The 13,761-nt window shown below is 40.7% G+C and overlaps 1 protein-coding gene across 1 annotated transcript in view; it reads left to right on the forward strand.

Annotated features, from left to right (window-relative positions):
• LOC139712747 (ATP-binding cassette sub-family C member 10-like) overlaps positions 1–13,761 on the forward strand; it is a 32,753-nt gene that overhangs the window by 9,703 nt on the left and 9,289 nt on the right. The window contains 12 exon segments of the mRNA XM_071624543.1: positions 493–649; positions 2,303–2,431; positions 2,434–2,549; positions 3,073–3,324; positions 4,159–4,257; positions 4,784–4,973; positions 5,726–5,980; positions 6,415–6,577; positions 6,974–7,139; positions 8,810–9,025; positions 9,378–9,505; positions 9,940–10,109. Coding sequence (XP_071480644.1) covers positions 493–649; positions 2,303–2,431; positions 2,434–2,549; positions 3,073–3,324; positions 4,159–4,257; positions 4,784–4,973; positions 5,726–5,980; positions 6,415–6,577; positions 6,974–7,139; positions 8,810–9,025; positions 9,378–9,505; positions 9,940–10,109 — 2,041 coding nt within the window.

Genomic DNA, 13,761 nt, shown 5'->3' on the forward strand with positions numbered 1-13,761 from the left:
CATCCAGTGTCAAATGAAATCATTTCATCAGAGTATGAGATCCTAACATCAAAGGTACTGTTAGCTATCCCTTTGTCATGAAATATATTAGGGCCTTAAATTATCACATTAGCAGCGCCATTGTGTATGTCAATTGTGTCATGCATTGGCACACCTTGTCATGAGGAGATAAACTTTGAGATGGAGGTATCGTGAACCAGAAATGATTACGTGCATTTTAATTTTGCGAGATTTGTGAAATTTAATGCACACAAAGTTTTCGTGTATACTATATGCATTGAATGCCAGTGGCATTTCATGAAAATTTAAAGCCACACCTAGTCGGCTTCAATTCGCAAAATTTTATGCTGCAAAATTATTTTGCTTTAGAGTGAGCCTTCCATTACACTGCACAACTCTGGTGCATGCTACATTTCTGAGTGATATGTAATCCAAATAGTCACATTCAGACTAGATAATTGTCTCAGTGTTCTTCATTTCTCTGACGATCAGGTATTCACCAGCCTGGCCCTGTTCACCATCCTCATTGGACCTCTGAATGCCTTCCCATGGGTCCTCAATGGCGTCATAGAATCATGGGTGTCACTGAAACGTGTCCAAGAGTTCATGGATCTAGAAGAATCTGACCTGAAAGCATACTATCAGTCAGGTTAGCTGGTTACATTTTTGTCCCCGCCGAACGAGTTCGAGCAGGGGACTATGAAACGGGCTCCGTACGTGTGTGTGTCCGTGTGTCCGTCCGTCCGTCCGTCCGTGTGTCCGTGTGTCCGTCCGTGTGTGCGTCCGTGTGTGATCAAAATCTTCAATTTGCTACTTCTCTGTCATTTATGAGCCAATTTTGATTCTGTTTGCTTTATATGATAGCACTACATGGGAGCTTTGAAACTTCTACACAGAATTTCAGTCGTGACCTTTGACCTTGACCTTTGACCTATATTGTACATTTTGCTACAAAATGCTACTCCTTCGCCATTTCTAACCCGATTTCGATTCCGTTTGCTTTATGTGATGGCACTAGGTGAGGGCTTCAAAACTTGTACACAGAATTTTGACCTTTGACTTCTTTGACCTTTGACCTTGATTTTTGACCTGTATTGTACATTTGGCTACAAAATGCTACTCCTTCGCCATTTCTAACCTGATTTCGATTCCGTTTGCTTTATGTGATGGCACTAGGTGAGGGCTTCAAAACTTGTACACAGAATTTTGACCTTTGACTTCTTTGACCTTTGACCTTGATTTTTGACCTGTATTGTACATTTTGCTACAAAATGCTACTCCTTCGCCATTTCTAACCCGATTTCGATTCCGTTTGCTTTATGTGATGGCACTAGGTGAGGGCTTCAACACTTCTACACAGAATTTTGACCTTTGACTTCTTTGACCTTTGACCTTGATTTTTTGACCTGTATTGTACATTTTGTTACAAAATGCTACTTCCGGCGGGGACATATATTACGCACCGCGTAATTTCTACTTTTCCTTGTTTTCAGGTGATGTGATATATACAGCTGTAATAATGATTTTTGTTAATTGATACTCCAGAATCTTTACCATGCATTCAAAATCTGGGATATTCTCCATGAAGCTGCTTGATGCTGACTTGCATCAAAATGCATGTTGCTTTCAAGTGCTTCCACTTACAATGTATTTCTTTTGAAGCTTTCCTCCATCAGACCAGATTGTTACAAAGTTTTCCATTGAAAAATTCCAAAGTCCATTTCCAAAGTTCCGGGCAAATTTGCAAAATTTTGCAAAATCATTACTGTGCACAAACATGTAGTATTCATTTTTACTCTCGCAAAGCCTGTATATCAATCCTACAGGATTCTGTATTATTATCTTTTTTTCTTTTTTTTAATCCACCAACTCCTCCCATGATTACTTATATATGTCTTCCTTGAACTGGTAATCCATATTGTGGTGCTGCTCTCAGTGTGTGACACTGAGATCACTGGTGTAGTGTGTGTTATGAGCGCTCACGTTATGATGCTGCTGCACTGTTGGGCTCATTCAACAATTTTTTTTTCATTAAACACTAGAAATTGCTGTCACCCATTTTTTAGTAACTCAGTGTACACCACCACCACCACCACCAAAAAAAAAAAGAAAAAAAAAGTAATAATTCAACCAAAATGGCAGATTTCTGTTTGGTACCCCAGGGTACCAAAAACTGCATCAAATGTCACAGATTGCACTGAAGTAGTGATTGTTCACTTGTCAGAAGCCACAGTTTGTAGTGTTGTCTAAGTCACATGCACTTACTTTTATATGTTTTCTTTAACTTGGTTTTCATAAATAGATATGTGTCTATCAGAGGGAGAGCATCTCAAAATCCAGGAAGGATGTTTCCACTGGGAACGACCCAAGAGAGAGGATGAAGAAGAGAAGGAAGGTGGAAACAAGGAAGAAGGTGATAAAGGTGACAGAGAGAAGAAGAAGAAGAAGAAGTAGAAAGGCTCGTGAGCAGCAGAGAGCAGGAGAATGATGATGGAGAAAATGTCGAGCAGTCATTAAGATTGCAAGACATTGACTTCAGCGTGTTCAAGGTATGATGTTAAAGTGCTCACTCACAGTGCAGTACAGCAATTTGACAATGCAATGCAATGACCGTTTCTTAAAAAAAAGCCAGGTATATTGGATACTGGAACAAAAATATCATTTGATGCATTTTATTTGCCTATTGTACACTCAGTATAACAGTGAAGTTAAGTAAACATCATGAACAGACAACTGTGCCGACCTGAACAGTTTATTGGGGGAGGGATTTCCCCAGCCTCAAAGAAAGTGGTATGGGATACTTCTTTACTAGTTTAGGTGAAATATGAAGAATATGCTAGTCATATTTCTGCAATGTTACTAATTTTGAAAAACTAGATAAGTCAAAAAATACATCGAGCTGTTTTTTAAAAAATGGATGTCCAGGACACTTGCTTTCTCTCGTCACATCATTTTATGTAGCTTTTATTCTCATTGCCAGCTATTTTCTTTTTCTTCTTCTAAAGAGTCAGCAAAATCTTGCAAAACATGATGTTAAGCAGTTTTATGTAATTTTTGTTGTCAAATCTGAAGGGTCAGTTGGTTGGCATCATCGGTCAAGTCGGCTCCGGCAAGAGCTCCCTCTTCTCGGCCATCAATGCGGACATGGTCAAGGAGGGTGGCTCCATCAGCGTGGCCGGGTTGGGCCAAGGATTCGGCCTGGCGTCGCAGGACCCCTGGCTGCAGCATGCAACAGTCAGAGACAACATCACCTTTGGGAAGACCTTCAACACCCACTGGTATCAGCAGGTGGTGGAGGCTTGTGCTCTCACGGAAGATATCAAGGTAGGTCTAAACACAAGCTTTGTCGTTTTATATTGATCATTCTGGCTTACGTTATTTCAGTTGTTGATAACATGTTCAGGATGTTATATTATTGTATTAGTGTGGATGCTGAACTGAAGAAGGTGTCCTGAGGCAATAATCTTTCAGCTTACTTGTCTGGCTTTATTTAACTGGTCGCCTTCTTGGCAGACTCTCCTAACCTTGTTTCAGACTATACATTTGTACATCATATCAGCACACAGGTCACTGTGTCGCAAAAGTTTTCAGTCCAGACAAAGTTGTCAGTCTCTGACAATTTCAGTAAAATCCTTGGTTTTTGTTGGCTGAGAAGCTCTGGTCACTGACTGTCTTGCTATGGTAACTGTCAGAGACTGACAACTTGTCAGGGCTGACAACTTTCATGAAACGATGCCCAGATGGAAGTGGCTGATGTGGAAAAGGGAAGGACAAACTGAGTCACCTGATCTGAGTTATTATTTCATTCCTTGGCCAGCTGTCAGCAGCACTTCATGAGTGAAATGTTACAAATTGCTCCAGACATGAAATGAGGACCACATGACAATGAAGGCATCTCAAGTTTCTGTATTGCTTTTAAGATGATGTCAGCTGGGTGTTTGCTGATTAACTAGAGGGTGTCACTTTTAGAAGTTATCAGTAAAATCTTACTTTTTTTGAAGTTTGAAGGTGCCTCCTGTTTGTTTTGTAATATAACTGGTTGTAATTGATCACCTCAAGTCACTGGCAGACAGCTTGTTAAAAAAATTCTTGTATGTTTGAAGTTATACCTCTCTGTGTAGCTCAGACCTCTGTTATCCTGCATTTGTTGTGTTGTAGATCCTACCTGCTGGACATGACACTGAGGTAGGAGAGAATGGAGTTACACTGAGTGGTGGACAGAAGGCAAGAGTTGCATTGGCAAGGGCTGTGTATCAGGTACTTTAATACAGGGTGTCAACTTGTGAGTTGGGGGGGGGGGGGTTGGCTGTTTCAAAAAAGAGATTTTGCTAATGTAAGTGTAATGTTGGGCAGGTGTCTATGGGAAATGCGTGTTATAGCAAAATCAGTCCATCCTCAACGGGTTGAAGTCGCAATCGCAAAGTTGCTGATTCCGCAAATTTGGTCTCAAAAGTTGCGTGAGACTTGAAAGAAAAAAGTCAAGAAACCTCATGATGAGGTTCTTCTCGCATTGCAGAATTATTGCTTGAAATGTGAAGTAGGGCAGATTCCAAAGCCTCCCCCCCCCCCCCCTGCTTGATTAGGGTAAATGGGGGCTGTGTAGTAAAGAAACAGATCTACATCATCAAGTGGGTAACTGTCTGATAGAATAATAACAGCATTGTCTCAGTCTTTCCAAACAGTATGTGGTTGTTTGTCTTTAGTAAATGAATAATCTCGTGATGTGGTAGGAAGAAATATAAGTCAACAAAAATGTTCACACTTTATTGGTCGCCAATGCCAGGATAAAGAGATCTATCTCCTGGATGACCCCTTGGCAGCAGTGGACGTACACGTAGGCCGGCACATCTTCTCCAAGTGCATCATGGGACTGTTGCGGGACAAGACTCGCATCCTGTGCACCCACCACACAGGATATTTGACCGAGGCAGACATGGTCATAGTCATGGAGGGCTGCAGAATCGTAAATGTTGGTGAGCTCAACATAGTTTACTACCTATGCTGGTTTTGAAAATGCGGTTTGGTCACAATGGGTTACGCAGTGTATGTTAACCTGTTGAAGACGAGTCCCGAGTATACTCGGGCAGGTGTCTATGGGAAATGCGTGTTGTAGTGAAATCAGACCGTCCTCAACAGGTTAAGAAAATTTTGACCTGTGGACTACTAAAGTACACATCAAATATACGTGTAACACAGATAAATAACCTAAATTTTGATGCCGGAAGTATTGTGCCTCTGTGGCCTCCATTTTGTGAAGAATTTAGAAACTAAATGAACCAAAACTTATCATGGTATGATGAAAAGACAGAATCATCTATGTCCCTATCGTCACTGGGGTGACAAGACCTTGTATCTCAAATTTTGGTGAAAATGACTTTTCTGGATTAATAGTCAGATAATCAGTTAAGTGATGTCCTGTACAAATCCTGGCTGTTTTACCACCACAGCATGTCAATGGGAAGACTTTCCCACTTGATATAGTGCTTTGGCTGCCATGTTTTTTTGCTCTCCTGAACTTCTAACATTTTGTAGATACAAGGTCTTGTCGCCCCAGCGACACTATGTTCTTAATGACATTACATGACAAAAATGATGTTCAACATGGACTTTATGTAGACAAAGTTTGTTTGGTGCAGAAGGTGCTAGTTCCTTTGTAGTAAAGATTATTTCGCAGGAATTGACAGAGGGCTCAAGTTGTGTTTTTCTCTTCTTAATCTCGATCAAGGTCCTCCCAGCTCTGTCCTCGGCCATTCCCAGTTTGCAACCCATCTCCAGTACAGTGAGAGCGTCGGGGAGACCAGCACAAAGGACTCGTCGGCAGGGAAAGAGGTCGCGGGATGCACCAAGGGTGGGGAGAAACTGGTGGAAGAAGAAGAGAAGGAGGAAGGTGTCGTCAAATTTGGCATCTACAAGGCTTACTGGAATGCTGTGGGCAAAATCTTGGCTCCATGTGTACTGTTGTCACTCTTCCTCATGCAGGGTTTGTTCAATGAAGGGGCTTTCATACTATTAAAAGCCTGCGTATGGAGTTGCATATAAGTGCTTCGTACCAACTACGCCATACTTCCACTGGCCTATGCTGTGCCCGCCCTGGCCTAGAAATGTATATGTGTGTTACAATGTGCGCAGAGGCATACGTGAGATTTTCTGAACTTGTTTCACACTTAATCAGATAATTTTGTCAGTCCACAATCATTGAGTAAAAATCAGAAGAATTATCTCTGGCTAGATATGATAACATGAGTCTTTATACAGTGATAGTAATAGTTTCAACAGACAATGCAAGATAAGACAGTGTGAAATGTATGCTATCATATGACAAGATCTGTCAGTAGATCTGACATCTGACCAAATGTTTGTATTCCCCTTCCCCACCCCCACTTTGCCATGGCCTGGTATTTCCATTGCCTGTAGCATCAAAGAATGTGAGCGACTGGTGGCTATCATACTGGACTGTCCACACTGGTGGAAATGCTGCAGGGAACAGCACCTTAGCCCCTCCCACTGGAGACCCACCCACCGTCCACTTCTCCATACTGGATCCAATATACCGCTCCTTGGGACTAGGGCATCACGTGTGAGTTTGCATAGAAAGAGTCTCACAAATGAAATGTTCCTGTGAACATGTGCATTGACATGTGAAACAAACCAATACCAGCTCAGCGTAAGAGAGATCTGTAGGATGCGCATCCAAATCAGATTTGAAATGGTTTGTGGTGAAAAAAATTTTAACAGTGGAATGTAAATGAGTCGATATTGCTGTCTTTAAACGAATCCACAAACCAGTTTCCAGTAAGCCTTTATCTCAATTTAAGATATAAACAAATATGTTATAATTTGTATCCAATCTATGGACATGTGGTTTTTAATTTGAAGCAAAGTATATGAAGGTGATGTACTAGTTTGTTTTTGTTTCCAACTTCTTATCTTTGTGCTTTACCTCTAGATCAACAACTCACTCAGGACTGTGGAGTTCGAGCAATAGTTCTGAACGAGGTCTTGAGTTCTATCTCGGAGTCTACGGTGGCCTTGTTGGAGCTAACTCGATCTTCACGCTCATACGGGCTTTTCTCTTCGCATACGGTGGTATCCGAGCGGCCACAGTCATCCATGAACGATTGCTTGGAAGCATTCTAAGGGTGAGTGCAGTCAAGCTTGCAGTCTGCAGCAGTCATTGCTACCAAGACAAAGCAGCCCAAGCTGGATGGAGAGAAAAGTAGTTTTGCTATCATCCATTTTTAGAGTCAATCCATTTGAGGCTTTGCTTTGATTTTTTTGTCCCCGCCGAACGAGTTCGAGCAGGGGACTATGAAACGGGCTCCGTAGGTGTGTGTGTCCGTCCGTCTGTCCGTCCGTCTGTGCGTCCGTGTGTGATCAAAATGTTCAAAATGCTACTCCTTCGCCATTTCTAACCCGATTTTGATTCTGTTTGCTTTATATGATAGCACTACATGGGAGCTTTGAAACTTCTATACAGAATTTCAGTTGTGACCTTTGACCTTGACCTTTGACTTATATTGTACATTTTGCTTCAAAATGCTACTCCTTCGCCATCTCTAACCCGATTTTGATTCCGTTTGCTTTATATGATGGCACTAGGTGAGGGCTTCAAAACTTCTACACAGAATTTTGACCTTTGACTTCTTTGACCTTTGACCTTGATTTTTGACCTATATTGTACATTGCCTACAAAATGCTACTCCTTCGCCATTTCTAACCCGATTTCGATTCGGTTTGCTTTATGTGATGGCACTAGGTGAGGGCTTCAAAACTTCTACACAGAATTTTGACCTTTGACTTCTTTGACCTTTGACCTTGATTTTTGACCTATATTGTACATTTTGCTACAAAATGCTACTCCTTCGCCATTTGTAACCCGATTTCAATTCCGTTTGCTTTATGTGATGGCACTAGGTGAGGGCTTCAAAACTTCTACACAGAATTTTGACCTTTGACTTCTTTGACCTCTGACCTTGATTTTTGACCTGTATTGTACATTTTGCTACCAAATGCTACTCCTTCGCCATTTCTAACCCGATTTCGATTCCGTTTGCTTTATGTGATGGCACTAGGTGAGGGCTTCAAAATTTCTACACAGAATTTTGACCTTTGACTTCTTTGATCTTTGACCTTGATTTTTTACCTATATTGTACATTGGCTACAAAATGCTACTCCTTCGCCATTTCTAACCCAATTTCGATTCCGTTTGCTTTGTGTGATGGCACTAGGTGAGGGCTTCAAAACTTCTACATAGAATTTTGACCTTTGACTTCTTTGACCTTTGACCTTGATCTTTTTACCTATATTGTACAATTTGCTACTAAATGCTACTTCCGGTGGGGACATATATTACGCACCGCGTAATTTCTACTTTTCCTTGTTTTTTAAAATTACAATTACCAGCAATAATTTTAGCAGGTAAATTGTGCTAAATGAAGCTTCCAAATCACAGGTTTTAGGAGTGTATAGAATCATGTGTCTACATTGTCAGGATTGGCTTACATTATATTGCAGTGCATGCCAACCCAACAGAGATTCTACTGAGCAAAGTGTGTGCAAAGTGGAATAAAATGATGAATACCGGTAGTGCATACTAGACGATGATACTGAATATTTTCTGATGCCGCCCTCTGCTATGGTTTTTCCATTCAGAGTGCAAGCTTTGGTGTATAAGACATTGACTACCCAGACATGTGCTTTTTCTGGGGATCCATGTGAATGTGGTAATCAACTGCATTTTGCAACTCGTATGTCATATTGTTTACAGTAGCTGTTATTTAAAGGGTTTGGTAAATTTCTTTTCTCCAGGCTCCCATCTCATTCTTTGATGTGACGCCGGTGGGCCGCATCATCAACCGCTTCTCCTCCGACGTGTTCACCGTCGACTTCAGCCTGCCGTTTGTCCTCAACATCCTGCTGGCTCAGGCCTTCAGCTTCCTGGGCACAGTGGCCGTCACCTGCTACGGCCTGCCATGGTTCACACCCTGCCTCATCCCCATCGGAATCCTGTACTACATCATACAGGTAGGGGATGGTTTGCCATGGGGACATTGGGCATCAGTATCATTATTTTGTTACGTGGGACACTGAAGAGAGAACTGCAATCGTGCGGCCATCTGTAGAGGGTAAAATTGAGTGTGTTGTAGTAAATCTGAGATGTGGTTACCACAACTGGTGGGGAACGTCATGTAAGCCATACATTAGCAAAACTCAGTGGAAAAGAAGAAAAAATTAGTACACATGATGTGTATGTGCGTATACAGTGCTCATTTCTGTAGATAAATATCAAATTTGAATAGGGTGAAGGACAAATGCAAAGTTTTGCAATCTTCTTGATTTCATGAAACCATCCAAAATTTCCACTTTTTCTTTCTAGAACTACTATCGTAAGACATCACGGGAGCTTCGTCGCATCTACAGCATCTCCAACTCGGCCATCTACAGTCACTTCTCAGAAACTCTGGCAGGCTTAGCTACCATCAAGGCAATGAGGGCCACACAGAGGTGAACATATGTTCATGAAGTATCACAATCTATCCAAGATGCAGCTTCTATATTGCTGTTCCTCATAATATGATTAACCCATTGAGGACGGACTGATTTTGCTACAACACGCATTTTCCATAGACACTTACCCGAGTATACTCGGGACTTGTCCTCAACGGGTTAATGTGTTCATAATACTACTCTTAAATATTGTACAGAAAGGGGACATATTTCTGCTTATTGCAGCCCAAGAAAACTCAGGTATTTTGATTGAAAAAATGGAAAAAAGAATGCTCTATGTTATTCTGCCTGATTGCAAGCCAACAAAATCAGCAAGAAAATACTTTCAAACACTTTGACATGTCATTGTGAAATCACAGAATAATGGATCACATAGTCAGGTTTTGTTTTTATCTCAGTCAAGTCTATGCATTGTACCATTTTGCATGCAGGTTTAGACGTGAAAATCAAGAAAAGGTGGAGTTGAATCAGCGTGCTTGGTTCAGCAGCAATGCCGTGACATACTGGCTTGCTTTCAGACTGCAGATGATAGGCGTAGCCATGGTGACAGCAGTAGCCATCATAGCTGTACTGGAGCATCATTTTAACACTGTAGACCCAGGTTTGTCATTTATTACTTCTTTTAACTTTGATTTAGATTTTCAATATAAAAGTTATTTACCTATACAATGCAATTGCATACTGACTTTATGTTGATACATCATACCCTGTTCATCACTTCACTGTGGACAAATAAATTTCGAAGTATGTGTCATATGTATTATAATAAGTTTCCTACTACTTACATTTGCATTACTTGGATACGCCCACAGAAAGAAAAAAAAAATCCAAACCAAGATTCTGTCAATGACATCATCTGACAGTCACTGCTTATGTACTAGTATAATTTACAAAAGACATTGAAGTACACCTTCCCATAAATCGAGCATCACTTTACATTTTGCCATGATGTTAGTACGATTGCAGAGAAACGTGCATTGTATGGTTGGTCTGTAAAAGGGGAAGATGTATTCCAATGTCTTTTGTTAGTCATAATAGTACTTTATCAGTGATTGACCGATGATGTCATTGACAGAACCTTGGTTTGGAAGATTCTTATGAGCATATCAAAGTAGTCTGAAGAAAAGTAGTAGAAAAATCATTATAAATCATATGGCACATATTTAGATGTTTGTTGGGCCACATAAGGAAAGATCAAGGTACATGTATTATAAATCAATACAAGTCAACAAGCATTTGCATGGCATACTGTAAAAGTGGATATTTTCGCGCGACTAACTTTTCATGCTTGGCTGGTTGAGAAGAGTTTCATGTGTTTTTAATTACACGGAATAAAGACATCATGCACAGGAACACGTGGCAAGCAAAAATATTTGCGTGCTTTTATTTGCGCGCTAGATTCTGGTTGCGCAAAATGCGCGAAAATTTCAACACCGCGAAAATTTCAACACCACGAAAATTTCCACTCTTACAGTAGTTCCTTTTAAAGGAATAGGTTGTGGTGAATAAAATATTGGGTAACTTTTGTTCTCTTTCTATAAAAATGATAATGGTGTATTTTCCTATAGTTGTCCACTATATGAATAGGACAGAGCAATGATAATTGTTCAGTTGAAACTAAAGAGACTTCAAACGCATGAAGAGCATGTTTAGTCAGAAATAGCATGTTTCAGCATCAGATATTATCTCATGGGCAGATCAGTCTTAAACCAGAGATGAAAGTTTCCCCATGTTTACTGCTTCTGATTCCAAAGCAGGCATTCAGGTCTTTGAATCAGGAGTGCCATGCTTATAAGCAAGCTGTAGGCAGTCTGTTATGACAGGTTCAACGTACTGGGGCCGTATTCTGAGAGCTAATTAAGTGTCTGATTAGCACTTAATTACCGAATTGGTATTCTGAGAGCATGATTAAGTAGGGGGTATATTAACTACCATAGCAACAAGCGTTTTGGCGGGAAGGACCTACGCGTTTGCGCGTATCAATGCGCGTGCACCTCTGAGAGGACTTAATCACAGAGTTAATTACGAATCGGTATTCTGAGGGTGTAATTAAGTATGAAAGTTAATGGAAAACTTAATGATACCAAAGAGTGCCATTAACTGCTCCGATATCACGCATTACATCGTATTTTCTCTGCCACAACGATGCTTACCGTCTTCGGTAACCGAGGAGCGGTTGAATCTTGTTATCATGGTATCCGTAGAATTCAGAGAAAAAAAGAAATATAGCCGATCTTCGATGAATTTTGTCATTTTATGTGAGCAAAGAGGTTGAGATCTTCGCGTGCGTAGGGTGAGGGGTTGTAATCAAATACCAGAGTGTGCGCACGGAGCTCTGGGTTGAAATTACAGGGGGCTTGCAGGAGCGCGCATTGAGGGCATATTTGCGCGTGTAATCATCATTTTGGCTTCTAACAACGCGTCTGATTGGATGGAATAACAATTAGATGGGAGGGACCTAAGATAATTACAGGGGACTTAATCATACCTTAATTACGTCCTCAGAATACCGATTTTGCCCATGATTAAGGGCCTATTAACTTCACGACTTAATCACGAAGTTAATTACAGACTTAATTACGACCTCAGAATACCACCCCTGGCTGCTGAGCACAATCCAAATTACTGTATACGCCAATATTTTCGTGTACAGATATCTTCGCGAATCACAGTATTAGTGGCATTTTTGCGTGTTGTTAAATTCGCGATTGATAGTAGTAGTAGGGTCTACTGCCAAGCCCGAGAAACACGTTCAAACACTTGCCAATGTACTCGTAACGTTTTTCCATTTGCATTGTGACTTCCCAAACATGAAAATAGAAACGACACAGTAGAAGATTTATAAAATGAAACAATTACGGCATTCACGAGTACTCAGTACCTATGAAATGTTGCAACAAATAGACGACAAAGTTTCAGAGCTGCGCTAGCGCTAGCAAAAGTTTTACATGCATCCTGGTGTGTATCGCTGTACACAAGTTTAGTGTCGCGCTAGCTACACCTAGCTGCGCATGGCGTCTGCTCGGCCCTGCGCACACGGCGTCTGGTCGGGCTACATGCATCCATCCCTAGGCCTCACCCGTGTACCCAACCACGTCGAGCCAGTGTTCGTTTGCGTAGGGTAACGAAGCACGGAGATTGCACATTTTAATGCACGTTTAGCATACTGCACTTCCACAACCGGTCGCACCGTACTATTACTACTAGTAATATAGTATATGTACGTACTGGCCGATGTAACAGCCGCGTTCTGGGGACTGTTTCATGAAACTTTTTGTCAGTGATTTACCGTGACAACTGTTAAAAGCTACTGAAATCCCTGCATCTGATTGGCTGATAGCAAATTTGTCGGTGAAAACCTCCGACGAACTCGTTGATGAAACGCACCCCAGGTCCAGCCAGCGTTGGATGCATTTTGTCATAAATTTGCACATGCGGTATGACGGGGTAATATTTTTGCGTGTCTTTAATTTCGCGATCAGCTCGAAGCTCGCAAAATTTGCGAAAATAAAACCCTCACGAAAATAATGGCGTATACAGTACTCGCTTTCATATCCACTTGACCAGTTTGTGAGTTTGTTTTTTTCTGCACGCATAATATGACATGAATTGTATAGTCCACTTTTGTTGCCAATCTTTCCTGTCACAGATAAGACTAGATATGTCTACAAGGCATCAAAGACAATTTCAACTAGTAGATAACTTTGTTGCATAAAAATCATGATGTCATGTTGAAGGGTACCAGTGATCACTGTCCTATTGAAATACCACTATGGTATACGTGGGAAGGCCTTGGAGTGGTTCAGGAGTTATCTAACTGATCGTAAACAATATGTTTCAATAAACAATTATAACTCTGATATGAGAGAATTAATGTGTGGCGTGCCACAAGGTAGTATATTGGGGCCGTTGTTGTTTATTGTTTATATTAATGATTTATGTGCTTCCTCCCAAGTGTTATCATTCATACTTTTCGCCGATGACTCAAATGTGTTTTATTCACATGAAGATCCAAATATTCTTGTGCACACAGTAAATGCGGAGTTACAAAATTTACGAGATTGGATACGAGCTAATAAGCTGTCCCTGAATATCAATAAAACCAGGTATATGTTTTTTAGTAACACTTTAGATAATTTGAATATGGATATTTATTTTGATGACACTGTTTTAGAAAGTGTTTCATATACAAAATTTCTTGGAATCACAGTAGATGATAAACTTTCTTGGAAATTTCATATAGATTATGTTTG

The sequence above is a fragment of the Diadema antillarum genome, unplaced genomic scaffold (genome assembly GCF_040938485.1).
Source record: "Diadema antillarum isolate AM-2024a unplaced genomic scaffold, OU_Dant_1.0 seq00001849_RagTag, whole genome shotgun sequence".
Lineage (NCBI taxonomy): Eukaryota > Metazoa > Echinodermata > Echinoidea > Diadematoida > Diadematidae > Diadema > Diadema antillarum.